The sequence below is a fragment of the Nicotiana sylvestris genome, chromosome 3 (genome assembly GCF_000393655.2).
Source record: "Nicotiana sylvestris chromosome 3, ASM39365v2, whole genome shotgun sequence".
NCBI lineage: Eukaryota > Viridiplantae > Streptophyta > Magnoliopsida > Solanales > Solanaceae > Nicotiana > Nicotiana sylvestris.
Window position 1 is genome coordinate 144,312,027 of NC_091059.1, and position 22,933 is coordinate 144,334,959.

The window sequence follows — 22,933 nt, forward strand, 5'->3', positions numbered from 1 at the left end:
TAATAAAAATTGGCAAACCGAGGCCCAAACCGATAATCCAATAGTGAAAAAAATCTAAATTACCGAACCGTTAACCCAATAACCCGATACTGATAACCCAATAATAAATTAACGGTTCGGATTATCGATTTTACCCGATATATGTCTAGCCCTATAATAAACTACCTCCTTCTAGAGGTGTATTTGACCATAGAATTGTGTTGCAAAGTGGCACTGAACCTGTAAATAAAAGACCCTATAGATATCCTTCTGTGAAAAAGGATATCATTGAGGGCCTAGTACAGCAGATGCTTGATCAAGGCATCATACAACCTAGATGTAGTCCATTTGCATCACTAGTGATCTTGGTAGGAAAAAAAGATAGTATATGGAGTCTTTGTGTGGACTATAGAGATCTAAACAAACATACTATGGAGAACAAGTTTCTCATTCCAATTGTGGAAGACTTGTTAGATGAATTAGGGGGATCCAGAATCTTTTCTAAGATAGACTTAAGGTCAGGCTTCCATCAACTTAGAATGGCAAAGGAGGATGTGCCCAAAACAGCTTTGAGAACTCACTCAGATCATTTTGAATGCCTGGTTATGCCTTTTGGCCTCTCAAATGCTCCTGCAACTTTCCAAGGATTAATGAACTCTTTCTTTCACAAGTTTCTTAGGAAACATGTACTGGTTTTCTTTGATGATATCCTAATCTACAACAACACTATGGAAGATCATTTGATCCACCTAATATCTGTATTTTATGGAGATGATGAAGCATCAATTATTTGCTAAGAGGAGCAAGTGTTTCTTTGGAGTCCACAAAATTGAATACTTAGGTCACTTTATTACAGCTGAAGGAGTCTCTACTGATCCCCACCAAATAGCAGTTGTGATGAATTGGCCTACACCAACCACTCTCAAATAGTTGAGAGGATTTCTAGGCCTAGTTAGATACTACACGAGGTTTGTCAAGGGCTTTGGTATTATTTGCAAACCATTAACTGAATTAACCAAGAAGAACAATTTCAAATGGTCACAAGTAGCTGATGTAGCCTTTGCAGAATTGAAGGAGGCACTTACTCAGGCACCTGTCTTATCTTTACCTGATGCCAGCAAGACATTCATTGTGGAGACTGATGCAAGTGGCTATAGGATAGAGGCAGTGCTTATGCAAGAAGGGCATCCAATAGCCTTTATTAGCAAAGCTCTGTCACCTAGACATGCTACCTTATCTGTCTATGATAGGGAGCTATTAGATGTTGTTCATGCAGTTTCTAAATGGTCACAATACCTGCTGAGACAGAAGTTTATTATAAGGACTGATCAGAAGGCTCTGAAGTTCCTTATGGAGCAGAAATCGCACACTAATTCTCAACTGATATGGTTAACAAAATTGATGCCTTTTGACTACTCTATAGAATACAAGAAGGGAGTGGAGAATAAAGTAGTTGATGCTCTCTCAAGGGTCATTGGTGCTGAACTATTAGCACTAATGCTATCACCTCATAACATAGATCTGTTCCAAAACATAGTATCCAGTTGGAGTTCAGATTTTGAGCTTCAACAACTTATTATAGAACTTCAACATAATCTTGTTGCTCATAAACAGTTCACTGGACTCAAGACCAACCAAGGAGGAAGGGCATACTGGTGATTGAGAAAGTTCCAGAACTAAGAAGGGCAATCATGAAAGCTTGGCATGCTAGTCCTCAAGGTGGTCACTCAGGGATTGAAGCTACATTAAGGAGGTTGGTGACATTGTTTTACTGGAAGAATATGAGGAAGGACATAAAGAAATTTGTCCAAAAATGTGATGTATGTCAAAGGAACAAATCAGACTTGGTTGCTTAACCCAGGTCTATTGCAACCACTACCTATACCAGATGTAGTTTGGTCACAGATCAGCATGAACTTCATTGATGGGTTGCCCAAGTCGAATGGATGTAAAGTAATCCTATTAGTAGTAGACAGGCTAAGCAAATATGGTCATTTCATTCCACTCATACACCCTTACACTGCTCAGTCAGTTGCTAAGGTTTTTCTTGACACAATAGTTAAGCTACATGGGATGCCTGATGCTATTACAAATGATAGGGATGATGTTTTCTTGAGTTCATTCTGGCAGGAGCTATTCACACTCCAAGGAGTACAATTGCACACCTCATCAGCTTATCACCCTCAATCTGATGGGCAAACTGAGGTCCTGAATAGAAGCCTTGAAACTTAATTGAGATGCTACTGCAGTGAGGATGCTAACAACTGGTTCTCCTATTTACCAATGGCTGAATATTGGTATAACACTTGCTTCCATTCTGCCATTCAGACCACCCCTTATGAAGCATTATATGACTGACCACCCCCTTTGCATTTACCATATATACTAGGAGAATCAGCTTCTGCTGAAGTAGACAATACATTGGTCAATAGAGAGCTCAAGCTACAGCTGCTTAAGCATTATCTGAGAAGAGCACAACTTAGGATGAAGCAACAACAGATTCTCATAGAAGTGATTGACAATTTGAAGTTGGAGATCGGGTTTATTTGAAGGTCCAACCATATAAACAAGTAACTATTTCAAATCATTCCTCACACAAATCAACTGCAAACTTTTATGGTCCATTTCAGATTATTAGAAGAATTAGTCCAGTGGCCTATACTCTAGTACTACTTGCTAGGGTGAAAATTCATCCTAAAGTCCATGTTTCCTTGCTGAAAAAGTGCCACGAAGTGCCCTCACAAATCTCTTATCCCCAGTTGTTGATTTGGCAAGCCCTTATTGCCTTGACCCTGAGTTGATTTTGCAAAGGAGGATGATCAAAAGAGGCAATAAGGATGTTGCACAGGTTCTAGTCAAATGGCAAGGATTGCCTGCTGATGCTGCTACGAAGGAAATTGCTACTATTTTACATACCAGATTTCCACTCTTTGATCCTTGTGGGCAAGGATCTTTTATTGGAGGGAGTAATGATACACGATTATTAGAAGGGCGGTTGGTTGGGGAATTCAAAAGGTAGTTAAAACAGTTAGTTGGAAATTCAAAAAGTAGTTAGAGTTGTTAGTTGGAAGAAATCTGTTAGAAAGCTTGTTCATTTCATACAATGTAATCGATATAAATACATTGTAATCAACAATTTACATATATAAAAAGACAGTGTCCCTAAAATAAGTAATGTAATATAATATCTTTTATATTATTACTCACAACATAACAATCTTTCAATTCATACATTAGATAAAAAATCTATATATCCGAGAGTTCTATTAATGTGTCATTAAATGATTAATGTCCCAGAGTTTACATTCAAACACAGTGCAGTGTCAAGAATTGAATTAGTTAAACTTTCCACTTACCTTTCTTGCTCCTACTCTTCTTGTTATAACTAAAAGCTTCAAATATAAGTAGGATTCTAAGGGCTTTACCTTAACAAAGTATACATCCACAGCTACAATTGACAGAGGTTCAATTAATTACGCAAAGTCTTATCAACGAAATGATTATTAACCATCTCTAGTAAGAATATGACTCAAAATATGTAGGATTTGAAGAAGAAAAACCCGCCTTTTGTTTCTCCATCTCACTACTTTACTATATTCCTTTTGTTTATTTAAGAGAATAAGCATTAATTTTTCATACAATTCAGTCAGGGTTGAAAATAACTAACTAAAATTCGCCGTCAAAAAAATTTGACACTCAACTATTCGTGCGAGCAAAATATCTAATAGTTTCGGACCTCCGTCCAACTACTTTATTGCAATTTCTATGTTTATGTCTCAAAAGTCGAATAAATATATGAAAACAGAACTGTAACACAGTGAATGAATTCACAAAAGATTTTTCTGTATGTGAATGCTCAGAAGAGTTGCATCGACAAAATACTTTTAACTTAAAGTGCAGGACCACCTAAAACTAGAAATAATCCCCCATAATATTAATTTCAAAGGAAATTTTGCACAAACGAGAACTGTACATGTTATTTTTTCCACTAAGCCTGTGCTGGAGCTACCCTCCAAACAACCAACACGGCAATAATAAACTTTATCGACACCCAACATGCAGCAAAAAACAAATACTATCCCACTACCCCCCAACCCTCAAACTCCCAAGAATCAGAAAATATCAACTATTATCCTATCCTATATTCAAGCTGCGCTGCAATCGATTTACTCTGCTTCTTTTCTTGGATTTGGATATCATGTGAAGGAGAATCCCTAATCCAGCCTCCTCATAGTGTCGTTTATTCATTTGCTTTGCAAGTGTCTTATGTCACGACTGTCTGCTGCTTGCTGCCATCTTGTTGCTTCTTGACAAATTCTTGTTGGCTAGCCACATCAACTGTGAAGTCGTCCTCGTCATCCTTCATGAGAAACTTGTCAACTTGAGCAGCTGCTTGCCGCCCTTCGGAGATGGCCCACACCACCAAAGACTGTCCCCTGCGACAGTCTCCTGCTGCAAACACCCCTTCCACACTTGTAGAGAAGCGTCCATAATCAGCCTTGAAGTTAGACCTGTTGTCCTTTTCTAGTCCCAGTTTGTCTGCTATTGTCTGAACAAAGATCAAACACAAGAATAACCATTCAATATAAATTGAATTTCATCAGAGCAAAAAAAATGAAGAAATGAAAATGGAAATCATAAGATACTAACCGATTCAGGACCAAGGAACCCCATAGCTAGCAGAACCAGATCGGCTCCGATAATTTCTTCAGAGCCTTCTACTTCTTTGAATTGGAATCTTCCACTGTCATCTTTCTCCCACTGTACACGTATGACCTCCAACCCTTTCACATTTCCATTCTCATCTCCAATGAAACGCTTAGTCAATACCTCATAGGATCTCGGATCCTTACCAAACTTTGCAGCAGCTTCCTGATGCCCATAATCTACACGGAAGATACGAGGCCACTGCCAACAAGAAATGGAAAGGACATATCAAATTGACATTCAAGAAGTTAATAAGAAAAATGTTAATAAAAGTTTAATGATCACTTTATAATCCTAATTCAGACTATAAAGCCAATTCTAGAAACTTCCTCTGAAAGTATAAGGAGCAATTCCTTCTAATTTAAGCTGACAAAACATCATATTGCTTCTGAATTGTCCGTCATGCACATGATAAACATAAAGCAACCCCGCTAATTGAAGTGACTGCCGGAAAATGTAAGGTGCATTTGCCACGGTAATAACAGTAAGGTGCAAGCGTGCTAATTGAAGTGACTAACTATGCATGGGAAAGAGTAAGGTGCATTGCCACATAAAACATGATCAAACCTGCGGCCAAGGATTTCCAGGAGCCCTAGTTTGTGGCGGCTGAGGGAGAAGCTCTAGATTAACAACACTGCTGCAGCCATGCCGAATAGACGTTCCTATGCAATCTGTCCCAGTGTCACCTCCACCAATAACAACCACCTTCTTTCCCTTGGCAGAAATGTATTTTCCATCCTGGAGATTGCTATCAAGCAAACTTTTTGTGTTTGCATGAAGGAACTCCATTGCAAAATGAACTCCTGAGAGGTCTCGTCCAGGAACAGGAAGGTCCCTACCAATGAGTCAACATGTAGTTTGAGTGAGCAATTACTTATTCAGAAAGCACAATGAACCAAAAGCGATATGATGCGATCCATGGTACTCACCTTGGCTTTGTGGCTCCAACAGCCAAAACAATTGCATCGTGATCTTCACGAAGCCGCTCCAAGGAGTACATGGGATCATTTCCAACATTTGCATTGACCACAAATTTCACCCCTTCCTTCTCCATAAGGTCAACCCGCCTCTGAACGACATCAATCTTGTCGGTCTTCATGTTGGGCACTCCATACATCATCAGACCACCGATTCTATCAGCACGTTCAAACACGGTTACAGTATGACCCTTTCTATTTAACTGATCAGCAGCAGCCAAGCCTGAGGGTCCACTCCCGACAATTGCGACTCTTTTCCTGTCAGAATGAGAACAATTAGAACATGAGCTATCGATGTAATGTACGGTAGAGCGTAGATGTCGATCTATCAAAGCTTAACTACTCTTAGAATAAAACATCTACATAATCCGTAAAAGCACAGCTTTTTGCTGAAAAAATATGCTGCTGACAGTGGACACGCTGAAAGACAATCAACTTAGTAGCTGCAAAGAGTCGGTTACCAGGAGCAATTGGAAATGAGAAAAAGGGGCACCTCCAAAGAAAATAAAAGCAGGCACAGGTAGGATTGTGGGGGCAGGGGTTTGGGACAGTACAGTACAAGCAAGTGATGAAATGCTTACCCAGTTCTCTCAGAAGGAGGTCGTGGCACCATCCACCCTTCCTCAAAAGCTTTGTCGATAATGGCACATTCAATGCTCTTGATAGAAACAGGATTCTCAATGATACCAAGCACACAAGACCCTTCACAAGGTGCAGGGCACACCCGACCAGTGAACTCGGGGAAGTTGTTTGTCTCAAGAAGCCTATCCAGTGCTTCACGCCACCTGTTTTGATACACTAACTCATTGAATTCTGGTATTTTATTTCCAAGAGGACACCCAGAGTTCTCCTGCAACAAATTTTTCATGACATAATCAAATCAGATTTTGGCTGCTTGCATTCATATTGTGCATCAATCACTACACATTTCAGCATTTATATTACCTGATGACAAAAAGGAGTTCCACAGTCCATGCAGCGCGCAGACTGTGTCTTAAGGAGTGGACTGGGTTTTGACTCTTCCATAACCTCTTTCCAGTCCCTCATCCGAACATCTGGATCCCTGTATGACACGCCCTGTCGCTCATAAGCAACAAAACCTCGATGCTTGACTGCATCAGCAACTTCGGTGGGCCTCTTCAATGTTTTTTCCTCTTCAACCTGTAGAAGACCAAAAGTGCATATGTAAAGTTGCAAAACCTATTGTAAAGCCTCTTACGGCAACTAAATACCCAAATGGGCCGGCAAAGGCCAATAAAGCAATTAATGGACAAGTCAGGTGCCACAAGGTCCCTAAGCTACATCTATAGAAAAAATAGAATCTTCTCAGGAATATCATGAAATAATACAGGAATTCCAAGGCAGCTCCTTCAGAAACTTCGTAAATGAACTAACCTGACTGGATTGGTCCTTAGATGCAGCTGCTAATTTCTTCAGCTCTTCAAAGGCATCTTTCTCCTTCAAATCTGCCTCTTCTTGCTCCTCCGCTTCCTTGATGGCACGTTCATTTGCTGCTTTGTTAGCTTCCTCTTTTTTCATGCTTGCCAGAACCCGTTTATAATCTCTAGGGAAGACCTTAATAAATCTAGGCAAAAGATTATCGAAGTCTGCAAGAACATCTTTTGCCAGTTGGCTGTTTGTGTTACGCTGATGTTGCTGTATCATCATCTTCAAAGTCATGATATCGTCGTCTTCTTCAACTTTATCAAGATCAACCAGCTCTGAATTGCAACGACATCGGAATTTTGAATCCACATCAAGAACATAGGCAACGCCACCACTCATACCAGCAGCAAAGTTTCTTCCAGTTTTTCCAAGGACAACAACTGTACCGCCAGTCATGTACTCACAGCCGTGATCACCAACACCTTCCACAACAGCTTTGGCCCCTGAGTTACGGACACAAAATCTTTCTGCTGCCATCCCATTAAAATATGCCTCCCCAGTCGTTGCCCCATAAAGAGCTACATTTCCAATCACAATATTTTCCTTGGGGTCAAACTTGCTTTCTTTTGGAGGATAGACAATGATTTTCCCCCCTGACAAACCTTTACCAACATAATCATTGCTGTCTCCTTCAAGCTCTAATGTGATGCCAGGGCAAAGAAAAGCTCCCAGACTCTGCCCTGCACTTCCACTAAGTTTGATATGAATAGTGTCTGCAGGGAGTCCTGCGAGGTGATATCGCTTGGTAACTTCATGGCTTAGCATCGTTCCGACAGCACGGTTTACATTACATATTGGAGTTTCAATATATACAGGAAGACTTTTCTCCAAAGCAGCTTTGGAAAGGGCTATCAAATTGTTATCTAAAGCCATGTCTAAACCATGATCCTGTTTCTGTACACAATATTGAGCAGCTTCAGGACGGATATCAGCAGCAGGTCGAAGCAGTAGGGACAGATCGATGTTCTTTAGTTTGTCATTGTTCTTGGTTAAATCTTTATCCAGTTCAAGCATGTCTGAACGGCCAACCATTTCAGTAAGTGTTCTAAAACCAAGCTGAGACATGATTTCTCTTACTTCCTCAGCCAGCATGAAGAAGAAATTTATGACATGTTCTGGTTCTCCAGCAAACTTCTCCCGAAGAATTGGATCTTGAGTCGCAATTCCCACAGGGCAAGTGTTTTTGTGGCATTTTCTCATCATTATGCAGCCAAGTGTTATGAGGGGAGCAGTGCTGAAACCAAACTCCTCCGCACCAAGAAGAGCAGCAACAGCCACATCTCTTCCAGTTTTCAATTGGCCATCTGTTTGCAGTGTTGTTCGGCCACGGAGGTCATTAGCCACTAAAGTTTGATGGGTCTCCGCAAGACCAAGTTCCCATGGAAGCCCGGCACTCTTGATACCAGTCCATCTTGAGGCACCCGTGCCTCCATCATGACCGGAGATCAAGACATGATCAGCATGTCCCTTGACAACACCGCTAGCAATAACCCCAACGCCAGCTTCAGAAACCAACTTGACACTTACACGTGCCCCGGGATTTGCATTCTATAGGCATAATAGGGCAATATCTCAGGATCAAAGAATAATAAATAAAGAAAGATGCACAGTGCAAATACACGAGATTTTAATACCTTAAGATCATGAATCAACTGCGCAAGATCCTCAATAGAGTAGATATCATGATGAGGAGGAGGACTAATTAGTCCAACTCCAGCTGTGGAGTTCCTAGTGACAGCTATGTCACCAATGACCTTGTGTCCAGGAAGTTCACCCCCTTCTCCAGGCTTGGCTCCCTGCAAAATACAAAGGGATGTGAATAGATGTATCCAACGCGTAACAGAAAACTTTACTGTTCACATTTATCTCACCAAATGCCAAATGCAGGTTTCAGTTAATGAGGCAAAGACACCTATAGGTGCCCTGCAGATGCAGCATCATCTGTCCATGAACATAAATTCATAAACAAGAGAAACCTCTATTCCAACTGGAATACAGGATCTAATAGGAATGGATCAACATTTAATACAAACATGTTGATGAATGAAATATATTGCAATGCGCATGTAAAGAGTACCTGAGCCATTTTTATCTGTAGCTCATCCGCATTTGTGAGGTAATAACTTGAGACTCCAAATCTACCACTTGCAACCTGCTTAATTGCACTTCTTTTTGGATTCATTGAACCATTAGGAAGAGGCTCCATCCGAGATGGTTGCTCACCACCCTCACCTGTCCAACAGTAGGTACAGCTTTCATTTTACAGTCAAAAGAATTTCAGCTCCAAAGGGGTAAAAATGGTAGCCTCACAAGAGAAAGATCACTGTCAACACTCCACTTAAGCAGCCCCACAGGGGTTAGCTCAATTGGCAAAGGTTGAAGGACTTGTGTCTTAGGTTACAAGTTAGAACCATGCACCAGGCGAACTAACCACAGTATTTAAGTGGAGAAAGTTAAGAGCGGCGGACTCATCATCCCCAAGTTTTTTAACGCTGTGGTTGGCCCCCAGACTGATTTCTCGGTCATAAAAAATAAAACATTCCAGTAAAACATACCTGTGTTAGATTTGCCCCCAATTTTGTTCATTGCCATAGCAAGAGTAGCATGTGCCTCCAAAGAGATTGATCCATAACTCATGGCTCCAGTAACAAAACGTTTTACAATCTCACTTGCTGGTTCAACTTCTTCCAGAGGAACTTTCACCTCTGCCTCTTTAAACTTCAAAAGTCCCCTTAAATTGCATTGTCTATTTAATTCCTGCACACGCTTAGAATATTCTTTGTAGGCAGCTACACTATTAGTTCGTGCAGCCTCCTGCAATTTTGCGATGGCAAGTGGATCATTAAGGTGAATCTCACCACCTTTTCTCCAATGATAATCACCAGGATTAGGGAGTGCCACAGCCTCTGCACTCCCGGGAGCCAAGGCTCGTGATGGGAATGCTAGTTCATGCAGCTTGAGTGCATCCTTTGCAAGTGCATCAAAAGTTGCACCCTCCACTCTGCTAGGGGTTCCTTTGAAACACCTTTCCATCACTTCTGACGAAAGGCCAACTGCCTCAAAAATCTGAGCGCCCTTGTATGATGCCAATGTTGATATGCCCATTTTTGCAAGAACCTTCTGCATGCCATAATGACTTGCTTTGAAGTATTTCTTGACAAGCTCATCCTTGGAATGGAACTCACCAGTTGACTTTGGTGGGATTTTTCCATCAACCTGTAGTCTCCATATAGCTTCTACAGCCAAATAAGGGCAGATAGCATCAGCACCAAATCCTACCAATGTACAGAAATGGTGTACTTCTCGTGGCTCAGCAGATTCAACAATCAGTCCAACACGAGTCCGCTCAAGCTTTTTAACTAAATGATGATGGACAGCACCAACAGCCAATAAAGAGCTCACAGCAACACGCTTTGGCGAGAAGGCTAAGAAGGTTAATAAGTAAATATCAATACCATATCGATAACAGAGATAAAAACCATGTACAAAGGAATGACATACTTTTTATTTTATTTTTAAAATTAAATAGCTCTCTGTAAAGATTGGTACCTCTGTCAGAAAGAATGATTGTTGTATAACCCTCCTGAATCGCGCTGTGCGCTTCAGAGCAGATCCTATCTAAGGTCTCCTCGAGACCCTTCGTACCACGGTCTCGGGAGAAGGTAATATCAAGAACCTTACTACGCCACCCTCTGTAGTTCATCTTTTTCACAGCTTCCATTTCTTCAATGGACAAAAGAGGTCCCTTGAGTGAGAGGCGGTGACACTGTTCTTCGGTGGTCTCTGTAAGATCTCCTTCAGGACCAATCATACATTCCATAGACGTAACAATTTTTTCCCTTATAGGGTCAATAGGAGGGTTTGTGACTTGAGCAAACATCTGCTTGAAATACTCAAATGTAAGTTTTTCTCTAGTAGACATCACTGCTAATGGAGCATCATTTCCCATTGAACCAAGAGCCTCTACACCATCTTTTGCCATTGGGAGTAGCAGCATTTCTAAGGACTCCACAGTGTAACTGCATAAATAGGTCAGCAATTAAATACTTAATACATGTTGTCACAAAATTCTGGGGAATTGTCAGTTTGTGGCAAAAGAAACATACCCGAAGGCCTTTAATGGAGCCAATAAACCATGAAGCCCCATATTTTCCATACTGTCATCATCATTTAACGCCTAAAATTGTAGAAGAATAGATTGATAAGTTAAGAGGCACTTAAAGAACCAACTAATAACAAACAGGCACAATTAACAACAGAAAAGAGAAGACCAAAAACAAAGATTTAGAGGAATTAAATTAGTATGAGACACGGTGCTCACAGGCAAAACTCCGGCAATGGGTGGAGGGACCCTGTAGGATTTATTTACAGACTCAACAATGTCTTTCAGCTCTATCTTTTGCCTTTTAAGCCACTGTCCATAAGGTCTTGCAAGAGAGTACTGCTGCTTCAAAGCTTCATCATCTACAACAACATGGTTCTCAAAGTCCACCAGAAGCATCATTCCAGGGTTTAGTCGACCTTTTCTGCATACATCTTCAGGTGGAATATCAACTACTCCAACTTCACTTGCCATAACAACCCTGCCACTGTATGTGACATAAAAGCGACCTGGACGCAGACCATTCCGATCTAATGTAGCTCCAAGATAGCGCCCATCAGTAACTGCAAGGCAATGTCCACATTAAGCAAATGCCACAAAGAAAAAACTCATATAAGAAATCAGTTAATTCCTTGAAGTCTATTACATGATATAAGGGCAGGTCCATCCCATGGTTCCATGAGAGCTGAAAAATACTCGTACAATGCTTTGCGGTTAGGATCCATGTTCTTGTCATTTTGCCAGGCTTCAGGAATCATCATCATTACAGCTTCTGGGAGGCTTCTACCAGCTCGAAGCAGAAGCTCAAGTACACCATCAAAAGCTCCTGAAAAATGGAGATCAAAATCAGATATGGGACAATCAAGACAAATATCTGCTAGTAGGAAAGTTGATCACAGCATGTTCAGATATTGACTGCTTTGAGGTGCAGAAAGGTAGCACAAGAACCTGAGTCAGATGAACTGGCATCAACAATGGGCAAGAGCTTTTTCATTTCTGTCTTCGAAAGGCCAAGCTCTTTGCATTTAAGAAGACCTTCACGAGCCCTCATCCTGAAGAGACAAAAGAATGACGTTTCAAACAAAACATCAATGGAGAGGACAAATCAACAAGATACAATGGAATTTAACTTCGCAACTGTCAAATAACTTAATCCTATTTAAGATTCTTCCTTAGCTTCTGGGAAGAGCATGCTAGTCGATTTGCAGTCAACATGTTACTCCAGAATTGAGGGGAACAAAGGAAGATATTTGATGCAAAAGGAAGGATTCAATCATGTGCATCCCTCCACTAGTGTAATGTGGAAAAGAACATCACTGACCTGCAGAAACTACTGTTGACACCTTATCCTCACAATTCACTTTTTACAAGGATCAGTGAATCCTCTTTTCAATTTTCAAATGGAAAGCAAATCATCTAAAATACCTTTTAATTCAGGAGATCAATCTTAAAGGAATTATATTAAGCTCTGCACATATTAGACCAGAAAATGCAACTCCGCAGGAAACTTACCAGTTCACGTTGCCTCGAAGTGTGTTAATTTCCCCGTTATGACCCAAAACACGCATGGGTTGAGCACGATCCCAACTAGGAAAGGTATTTGTAGAGAACCTAGAATGCACCTGTACCAGAAAACCCCAAAAATTTACATTTGGAAGATCCAATACGACAAAAAGAAAAAAAATGGAGCTGCTGAGATATGTCTTCCAGATGCAATGGTAATTGAGTTCTGGCACTTTGAAGATTTGTGGCAATGACAGGACACAGCACATTGAGCCCTAATCTAACCTTGAGCGCACACAAATTCCTCCACAAGATTTAAGTGGATATTTTCTCGTTAAGAACAGATGGCAGAGAGGAGGGCACCAAGTTTCTGTAAACATTATTTACTTGGTAATGAGTTTCCTTACCAACTCACCAAAGAGTCCCACCGGCATCCAAATTCAAATTGTGATCAAGGGAGTGGAAGAACTTAAGAGATCATTCATACTTCAATGCCTCAGAAGTCATTCCTCAACCTTGCATCTCTTCAGTTTACTGGTTGATCCAATGCTGTTCGTTGTTGAAGTATGGAGTCAGTGTACAAATTAAAAGAGAATGGATAAAATATTTACCAGGGCCATGTAGCTCGTAAACCTTTCATTGCCCAAATCTGCATAGTAGTACTCCTTCAACTGATTAGGCTTCAACTGACCTTTGTAAACAATAGTCCTGCGCATTAAGAATATAAAATTTAAAGTTAGCCACAGCACCACATCAAATAGTGATGTATTCTGAGTCTTGTGGAACAAACCTTGAAGAAAGAGAGCATATATAGAAATCTCTCACGCCACCATGTTGGAGGTTTAAAGCAGCTCGGATCGCTACCATTGAAACCCTCCTCAAAATATACATCTGCAGGGGGAACGGATTCAGAACCTATGATGAACAATAATTGATAGGGAAATACTAAGTAGTAACAAATATACTACTTCAGTAACAGACAACTACCTGCCGCTCAAAGTCGACCTTTGACCGAGGAGTTGGTGTCAGAAACACTTGCTCAATGACAGGTTCTGTCTGCAATGCCGACTTGCCCAGTCCTGAATTATCTGTAGGGACTGGACGCCATCCAAGAACTGTATGACCGAGCGACTCAGCCACCTGCCGAAGCACAAATATTCAAAAAAAAAAATCAGAATACGTAATAACAAAATTCACCTGCATAAATATGTCATCAAAAGCATCAAATAGAGCAGGAGATGAATTTCACCTTTGTAAATACAATTTTGCTTTGCTCCCTTCTGTTTTCAGAGGTAGGTAGGAAGAACATCCCAACTGCATACTGGCCAGGTGGTGGTAGCTCAAATCCCACCTCACTTGCTACCTGAGGCAGTTACACAGAAGATACAAGCAACAATTGAGTGTTATATCAGATTTCAAGCCACAATTGGTAATTTTGCAACTAAGAGATCAGTATAAATACTTTAGTATTAAATTTTGAATAAATAGTCTATTTTTTGTTGTCATTCTCAAGTGATATTATTTTATACCCAATAAAAATACATGTCTTAGAAATACCTTGGAAAAAACATATAGATGAAAACTATATCCTTTTCATTATTACATGTGAAAAAAAATTGATCAGGTTACTACTTGTTTCTTTCTTGTAATTTCTGTAGTAGTAATTTTACATTATAAGTAAGCATTTAAAATAAAATTCCAATAATTAGAAGAACGCAAAATTTATTTATTTATTTCGTATTTAAGATTCCCCTATCATCCTCTCAGGTAATACACCCACACATGATCAACCATAAATAGTACAAAAGCAAAGAAGCAACTAACAAAATCATCAAATTAGCAATTCATAACAAGTCTCAAGAACATCACTTGAGGTTAAAAAAATTCCACTAACTGAAAATTAAGTAGCAGTAATTCTGAGCAGTTAAAATATGTCAGTCACCTCCTTGTAGAAATCATGAGGCAAAGCCACAAGAATACCGGCCCCATCTCCAGTATTAGTCTCACAACCACACGCGCCTCTATGAGACATCCGAACTAACATCTCAACAGCATCAGTTACCTAAAAACAATTTGAAAAATTCAAACTTTCCATAGAACTAAAAAAACCATCACAAATACTTTTGAAAAGTTTTCTGATTTACCGTTTTCCGGTTGCTTTCACCGGAAAGTTCAGCCACAAACCCAACACCACAAGAGTCCTTATCGAAGGACGGATCGTAAAGGCCGAGTGGCTTCTCCGGCACATTAGACAATGCAGAACGAACAACGACCTTAAGCTTCGGAGCCTGGCCCGGCCCATCTGATTGCCAAAGGTGCAACCTTTCAGAACCCGAGGCCCGGAGTTTGGCTCCGTAAAACCTCTTATCGAAACCGGTAGTCCTCTTAGCTAAACTTCTAGAGGCCCTAGTAGTTCTGCCCAGACCAACACCGACTCTGCACAAAGGCATAGCATTCAATTGATGGCCCGCCAGACTCTTGGCCGGCGATGGCATAACCATGCCATTGTTCACAGAACTCGAAGCAATCGACATATTAAACCACCAGGTTCAGTTGTTTACAATCTTTTTAAGAGATATGTGTATATATATAAATACCGTAAATTGTATACAGAATTAAGTTATTAACGAAAATAACCAAATAAGTTCAGATCTTTATGAATAAAAAAAGCGTTATAAAGAAATCTCAGATCCGTTGTTTAGAAGGTTTTTGGAATGATAAGATGAGTCGACTTGGAGCAGATCACGTGAAAAATAAGGGTTTGAAGAGAGGGCGGTGGATAAAGCGTAAAAAAGGTAGTCCTTATCTAATCAAACTATTCCAGATTGAGTTTTAATATAACGAAACAAAGGAACCAAAATCATAGGTAGGAGAGGGATTTTTGTTCAGAAAACGCAGATGAGGGCAACGAAGGCAAAAGGAAAGAGGAGAGAGTCTGCACAGCGTCAGAGGGAGTAGGTGGCGGCTCTCTTCTATCTTTCTTCGTTTTCGGCATGGGCGAGGTGGCTTGTGTTAGGATTTATAGATGAGATTGGAGTAGAAGTTGGCAGGGTGGGTGGGTGGGTTTGAGTGGGTCCTACCTGATCTGTGTTTCCTCAGAAAAACGTTTATCCGTGTTTAAACTTTAAACTAAATCTTTCACTAATAAATGTGCTGCTATATCTTTTATCTAAAACTTTATAATTGAATATAAGTGAATGTAGTCACATTTTTTATTTAGTACCGCATAGTTTATTATTTTTTCAACGCTATTTATACATCGGAATATAACATTATACGCTTATTATAATATTGGATATAAAAACTTGATTTTACCTTCTACGAATTTCAACTCACAAATAACTGAATAGTTCAAATCTTTACGGATAGCTTTAAATTTTTGACAACAACTTCTAAATGATATTCCTAACGAACTCTAATCATCAATTCGGTCAAAAAAATTCACAAATTATAAATTTTATTTATTAGTTTTTAAGCTTTTAAAACTCCAGGAGTAGAGTTTTTTATTTTTCACTTTAATGCACCTAATAATGTTTAAATGAATATCATTCTCAAACCAAATTTTAACACAGATCTTCTCAATACTCTATTAATAGATGAAAAAAAAGTTTCAAACTATATACAAAAAGGCTACTTTGGTAAGGTTTGAGCCGAGGGTCTCCTGGAAACAGCCTCTCTACCCTTCGGGGTAGGGGTAAAGTCTGCGTACATATTATCCTCCCCAGACCCCACTAGCGGGATTATACTGGGTCGTTATTGTTGCTACTTTGGTAAGGTAAAGAATATAAGCTAAAGTTGATTAGGGAAGTATCCACATGTGTAATATCCCGTAATTATCTCTAAAATTTACTCCTCTCGGTCCACAATAAGGCCTCATTTGTTTGCATTTAATGGAGGTTTGAATCTTAATCATTCAGATCTCATACATTAAGTGTGTTTGTTTTTAAAGTTTGAATCTTAACTATTCAGATCTTAATCATTAAGCGCGTTTATTTTTTTTTACTTCACAATCACTTAATGGGTATGAATAGGTATGTATGATTAAGATTTATAACGGAGACTTAATTTCATTAAGATGCTATCACATATTCATTATTAACTGTCGCCACCACCTACCATTATTAACTACCACTATGTCGTCGCCGCCACCATACTCAACTACCACCACCACCGCGACGCTACCATCATCCTTAATCATAGTCACCACCATTATCGACCATCACCACCCATTATCCCCACCACTCCGACCACCATTATTCTCACCCACAATCAACACTCATCCGCCTCAATTACCACAACCGATCACCCCATCATCATCAACAACCACAACCGGCACTGTCCATCATTATCACCTACCACCACCCACCCACCACCTTTCTCAGTCACAACTGCTACCACCACCCGCCATTATTAACTATCACCACCCACCACTCCGACCACCATTATTCTCACCCACAATCAACACTCATCCGCCTCAATTACCACAACTGATCACCCCATCATCATCAACAACCACAACCGGCACTGTCCATCATTATCACCTACCACCACCCACCCACCACCTTTCTCAGTCACAACTGCTACCACCACCCGCCATTATTAACTATCACCACCCACCACCACCATCCTCAATCATAATCGCCACCACTACCAATCACTACTAGCTACTAGCATGAGCCACCATCATTAACCAAAACTACCACCAAACACCGCCTCTAGTAAGCATTCACCCGGTAGCTATCACCACCAATAACTATCATATTTTAGAAAAACTATATATTTTAATGATAGAATATAAGAATAGTTAGTATTTCATTTGAATTTTATGTTTATTAATTTTCAAATAAAGATAAATTTTATACATTCAGATTTTAAAAAACAAATAGTCTTAACTATTTAGTATTCTGATCTTAATACGCATCTTAATATATTCAGATGTGTATTCAGATTCAGTCGTCTTAATCTTAAAAAAACAAACGAGGCCTAAGTAACCAATTTGCTTTGGGCACATCCATTAAGAAAATACTAAATTCTATACAAAAATACTAGTATGACTAAACTATCTTTAATTAAATATTTAATGTGAGGAGTAATAAACTTTTTTAGGGATATGTACATAAGAGTAATTTTGTAAAAACAAATTGAGTTTTTTTTTGATATATAAATGGACACTTATTTTGGTCCAAAATAAAAAAGTAAATTGGTCACTTATTGTGGACAGAAGGGAGTACCATTTAGTGATAAGATCTATCGTCAATTAATTTTGACTAATTAAATTAAATTTTGAATAATAATATATGATCTGCCGTAAACTTGTGTTAATATTTTCTTCGTAACTCTTATCCTAATAAGAGCCTAAAATCGATTAGTTAATATTTGATTAAAATTTCAACAGCTAGTTTTTAAAGTTAAAATTATATTTAAACATAAATTTTACTTGAAAAAAAAGAGACTAAAATTCTGGAGGGAAAAATAATTAAGTTTAATATACTCCTTAATTCAGATTTTTAATTTTAAGATTCTATGTAATATGAGGTAGAAATACCAAAAAACAAAAAATCTAAAATGAACATTAATTTGCAAAAATATTTTATTAAAAAGTACTAGTGATATTTTTGTTCAAAGGCCTACTCAAACTTCTTTTTCGCCACGTGTACAAAAGGAGCCTCCTATGCGGCACGCGACAAACGCTCATGGTGGGGCCTCCCCGTTGCCGCCGTTAGCCATTTGAGGTGCGGTGGTTAGTGGTGGTTAAAATAGACTGCTATTTATAGCCGCCTCTAGGCTCGGTTCCAGGCCTCCGCGGCTCGGGCACGGTAAACTTCTAATGAGTATCAACGTTTTCCGCTTTATCCTCTTCGTGGGCCCTGTGTGTTTTCTCAGGTGAAAATGACTGAAACCTTCTGCGTGCGACTTGACCAACGGAAGTTAGGAAAGTTAAGACGTAATTTTGTTTAAATTTTTCCTTTTTCGAAAATATTTATGAAACGAAAAAAAAAAGTGTCAGTACTTAGTCCCAAATAGGGACAGAGCTACGTTCCGTGAAAGAGTTCAATAAAAATTTTAAAAATTCATATGATGTAAATACATATATGATTAAAATTCAACAATAACAACACAACAACTCTAATCTCACAAGTAGGGTTTGAGAAGAAAAAGGTGTATGCAGACCTTACTGATACCTTGTGAAGATAAAGATGTCGTTTCTGATAAACCCCTGGCTCAAAGAAAATATAATCTCAACGGTTTCGAAAAAAATACGATAGGGAAGAAGCCATGAAATAAGAAGCAACAACAAGAAGAAGAAAATAAGATAACCGAAGCAAAAAAGACACGGAATAATTATAAAATTTTGAAAAATAAGAAAATAATACTAATATTAGAAGCTTCTTTGTAACTTTTAGTTTTTAGAAGCTTTTTTCTTTAATGAATTTTAATTATATTATCTATATAAGAAGAAATATGGAGAAAAGCTTATAGTATAAGAATAAAAACCTAAAAGTTACTTTAAATCATAAATTTGAAGATTGAAATTCGTTTACTTTTTTTGATCCTTCTAAGAATGAGTCTATCCAAAATATGGTTGCAAAAACGTTTTACTATGACCAATAAATATTTTTGTATTTCTTTTACTTTTTCCAATTAATCTAGTTTGATTATATTTACCGGACAGCACGTCAATTTTTCCCTTTGGATTTTGCATTGGTAACTAAGGTTGTAAAATAACCATTTTGTTCAGTAAGATTATAAAAATGGAATGATTGTACCCTGTTGTCTACCTAGATATTCAGTTGTGAAGTGCCACTCGTGGGGTCCCCCACTACATTACTTCCAATTATTACATTCTATTTCTTAATTAATAAGATTAAATAATTAAGGCTTCTTTAACTTAGAATAATTAAGGCTTCTTTTACTTAGAATAATTAAGGCTTCTTTTACTTTTCCAATCAGTGAAATTTATGCTTGAACAACAGCAACAGACTTTAATTCCACTTTACTCAGAAAAACACATGAACAGTACTCAAACAGTTCCAATATAATTAACATAGTTGACTTAGAAAATTAGCTATTGGGTAGGATTGCCGAGTTTATAAGTTTGAGCCAATTAAAGAATTTGGACAGTAGTAAACGAAGCAGCCGATGATGTCTCTGATGACGTATTGCTTAATTACTGTAAACATAATAAAGTGAGTATTCTTTCTACCACTGATTCGCATTAGTGGTGATATAGATACATTTGTCACACCTTTTTTTTTTTGTACAAACTTCACTAAACCCTCTTAAAAATATAAAAAGATTTGTAAAGCTCAAGAGGATTTTTAATTAAAAAGTGACAAAATTGTGTTCAAAAGGAAATAACTCAGAGTCGTCACCTGACATTGGTTTCGGTATGCCAGGTCACCGTTTTTAAAATGATTTTCCTTTTAAAACACTTTGGACTCCAAACTAGGTCTGCACCAGAGATTTGGGTAAGAGGGTTTATTTGACTCGGAAATAAGGTGTTAGGCACTCCCCAAGTCCCGTGAAATTCACGGTTGCGTACTCAATCTAGCTGGCTTTTAAAATACTCGAATTGAGGTAATAACACACAAAAAGAAAATAAACAATCAAGATAGGCTCGAGGTCATCCCCACCTAAATGAAAGAAAATTAAAAGAAGAAAAATTAAAGTTCTAAATTATCCTACGCCACTTCTTCTACGATGTTCGCTACGGCCTCCAATTACAGAATACTACGGGGCATTCCCCGGAATAAAATATATACAAATCCTTCGGGGGGATAAATTTAACTAAGGGAATGACCTTTCGCTTCGAAACCAACAAAAATCCTAAAGCTTGCCTACCCAAATGTGGTTGGCCTAAACATGCTCCTAGCGATTATGAAAGAAAAGTAAAAAACAATTAAGCTAAAATAGAGACATTCCATGATCATGTTCAATCTTCAGTTCGTTTGTGATTTCACCCCCCCCCCCCCCCCACGGCTCAACATCGTCATTCAAATAAGAGGTGCGTACACGAAGGAAAGAATGGCATCCAGAACAAAACAACAAACGAAACGAAACCAAAAGAATAAGTGAAAAATGATGGAACCAGCAAAGCAAATAAAAGGCAACTCGAAACATAAACCATGAAACTTCTGCATGCAAGGCAATGGGCAAATGGCCCACTGAAAATTTTTCTCTTAAGGTTATACTAACCCAAAGCAAGAGAATGACTGCAACCTAAAGAGAATTAACAAATTCAACTATAGAGTTTCCGATTCTAACTACACTAATAGAAAAATTCATCACTTGAATCTTAATATTACTGATGGGGATAATTTTGAAAGCACTAATTCATGGAAAACAGAAGCAGGGAATGAACATTTGTGACCAAAACTAGTTATATGAACAAAGTCATGTCTCCAAAACCATTCTCATATGTTTATTAAATTAAAGACTATTTGGCATATCTATGAAACAAAAGATGATACTCATGTAGAAAGAAGAAGATCAAATATGTGAGTACAAGATAACTACGTTATATCCATTACAATTAAACCTCAAGCATGTCTTAACAGAAAAAGCATCATAAATTAAGTCCAACGAGCATTAACTGAGCAATACTATTTTAATAGAATTAACTACAGCTAAGTGAATCTAAGGTTCCTAATCTCATTCACAATGATGTAAAATTGTTCCTATGATCCGATATTATGGAGCAATTTATCATCTCATACAAAAATAACATTGAAAACAAGAGGAAATGGGAGCAGAATGAACCTGTTTAGCAAATCCTCTCCCTCTATACGAAAATCAGTAAATACAAGGCTTCGGTTCCGAAATTCGACCAAAAAAAACAACAACAACAATCGACCAGGAATCACGAAACCGAACAGAAAAATTTGAACATCACCCGAAAATATCAAACCCGAACACAACCTCAACACCAAACGACTTCCACAATCCAAACGAACTCCATAGCTTTAAAATGAAATCAAACCAAGAAATTGATTTTTCCTTATTTTTTTTATTGTATTTCTGGAAGCAAAAAATATATATAAAAAAAATAAAGATGGAAGAATTAGAAGATAACCTCAAGAACCTTAGAACCCTAATTTTTCTCTTTTTCCGATTTTATGTCCAGATTTTTCGATTTTTTTCTCTCCACCCAAAATCTGAGAAATCATCCCAATATATAGGGGGTCTCTAACCTCCTATGTTTCTTTACCAAGAAATCGATTTTTTTCCTCCAAATCAGAAAAAAAACTCCAAAATTCCGAAAAACCTTTCGTACAAAGGGATTTTAGGCAAATTGTCGCTTAGGATCCAAAGATTTCGATCCTACGGCTCCCATTTAACTATTATCCATTCATGAATGGCCGGGATTCTTCAAACAATTGCGAAAAACGCGTGACATGAGAGGAAAACACGTAGAATCGGGTTATAATGATGAGGGGGGACCATGGGGGGACCAGGGCTTACGTGGAACGCCGGAAAAATGACTTTTCCGGCGGGTTTTGGGGTGTTGGTGACGGGCAGAAACGTGTGAAGATGGGGGCACCGTTTGGGTGTAGTCACATTAAGGTAGGGTTTGGAAAATATTAGGTTTTTATGTTATGGTGAGGAGGAATAGGGGCTGTCGGATCAAAGTGAATGGATGGCCAGGATTAAAGGGTAAAATGGGGCGGGTAACGGGTCAAACGGGCGGGTCAAGGGGTTTGATGGATTAAGGAATTGGGTTGTTAGGTTTGGGCCTCTATTTGTTAAAATTGGGCCAAAAGAAAGCTGAAAAATCCAATTTAAATACCTACAAAAATGTAAAAACTTCTAATTGGTTTTGAGAAACTATTAATATTAAAATTAAAGCTAAGAATTAAAGCTAAAACTATTTTTGGGTATTTTCAAGGATTATATTAGAATAAAAATAGGTTGAAAGAAATATGTCTTTCTAAAAATACTTAATACTAAATTAAATAGAAAAATGAAACTATTTTTATTTATTTTATTTTATTATTTTTTTTTGTATTTTATATTTTTCAATTTTTGTGCCTAAAAAGTAGAATTAAAATTAGTAATAAAGTGAAATCTTATAGAAATAAACTCAAATAAATATCCTAAAAATACTAGGACTATTAAAGGTAATTCTAATGTGTGGGTCAAAAATTACATGTCTACAGCTGCCCCTCTTTGATGGAAAATACGTAGTGCTTTCAGACAAAGAACAACAAGACATGTTTTT

General features: G+C 38.3%; 1 protein-coding gene across 2 annotated transcripts; it reads right to left on the reverse strand.

Moving 5' to 3' along the window:
• Window positions 1–3,892: 3,892 nt before the first annotated feature.
• LOC104244568 (glutamate synthase 1 [NADH], chloroplastic) lies at window positions 3,893–15,706 on the reverse strand. 2 transcript variants are annotated; one of them, XM_009800018.2, is made up of 22 exons: window positions 14,859–15,706; window positions 14,657–14,776; window positions 13,964–14,077; window positions 13,702–13,854; window positions 13,505–13,605; window positions 13,326–13,422; window positions 12,724–12,833; window positions 12,160–12,263; window positions 11,858–12,037; window positions 11,431–11,774; window positions 11,216–11,286; window positions 10,659–11,128; window positions 9,665–10,534; window positions 9,187–9,341; window positions 8,744–8,905; window positions 7,059–8,657; window positions 6,609–6,824; window positions 6,245–6,513; window positions 5,616–5,921; window positions 5,254–5,521; window positions 4,630–4,887; window positions 3,893–4,528 (listed from the first exon to the last, which is right to left on the reverse strand). In XM_009800018.2, the coding sequence occupies exons 1-22, from the start codon at window positions 15,246–15,248 to the stop codon at window positions 4,244–4,246; spliced, it is 6,642 nt and encodes a 2,213-aa protein (XP_009798320.1). In that variant the 5' UTR covers window positions 15,249–15,706; the 3' UTR covers window positions 3,893–4,243. The 2 variants fall into 2 exon arrangements, with proteins under 2 accessions (XP_009798320.1, XP_009798321.1); XM_009800019.2 differs by lacking the exons at window positions 13,505–13,605; window positions 13,702–13,854; window positions 13,964–14,077; window positions 14,657–14,776; window positions 14,859–15,706 and adding an exon at window positions 13,122–13,263 and having other exon boundaries at window positions 13,348–13,395.
• Window positions 15,707–22,933: the final 7,227 nt, after the last annotated feature.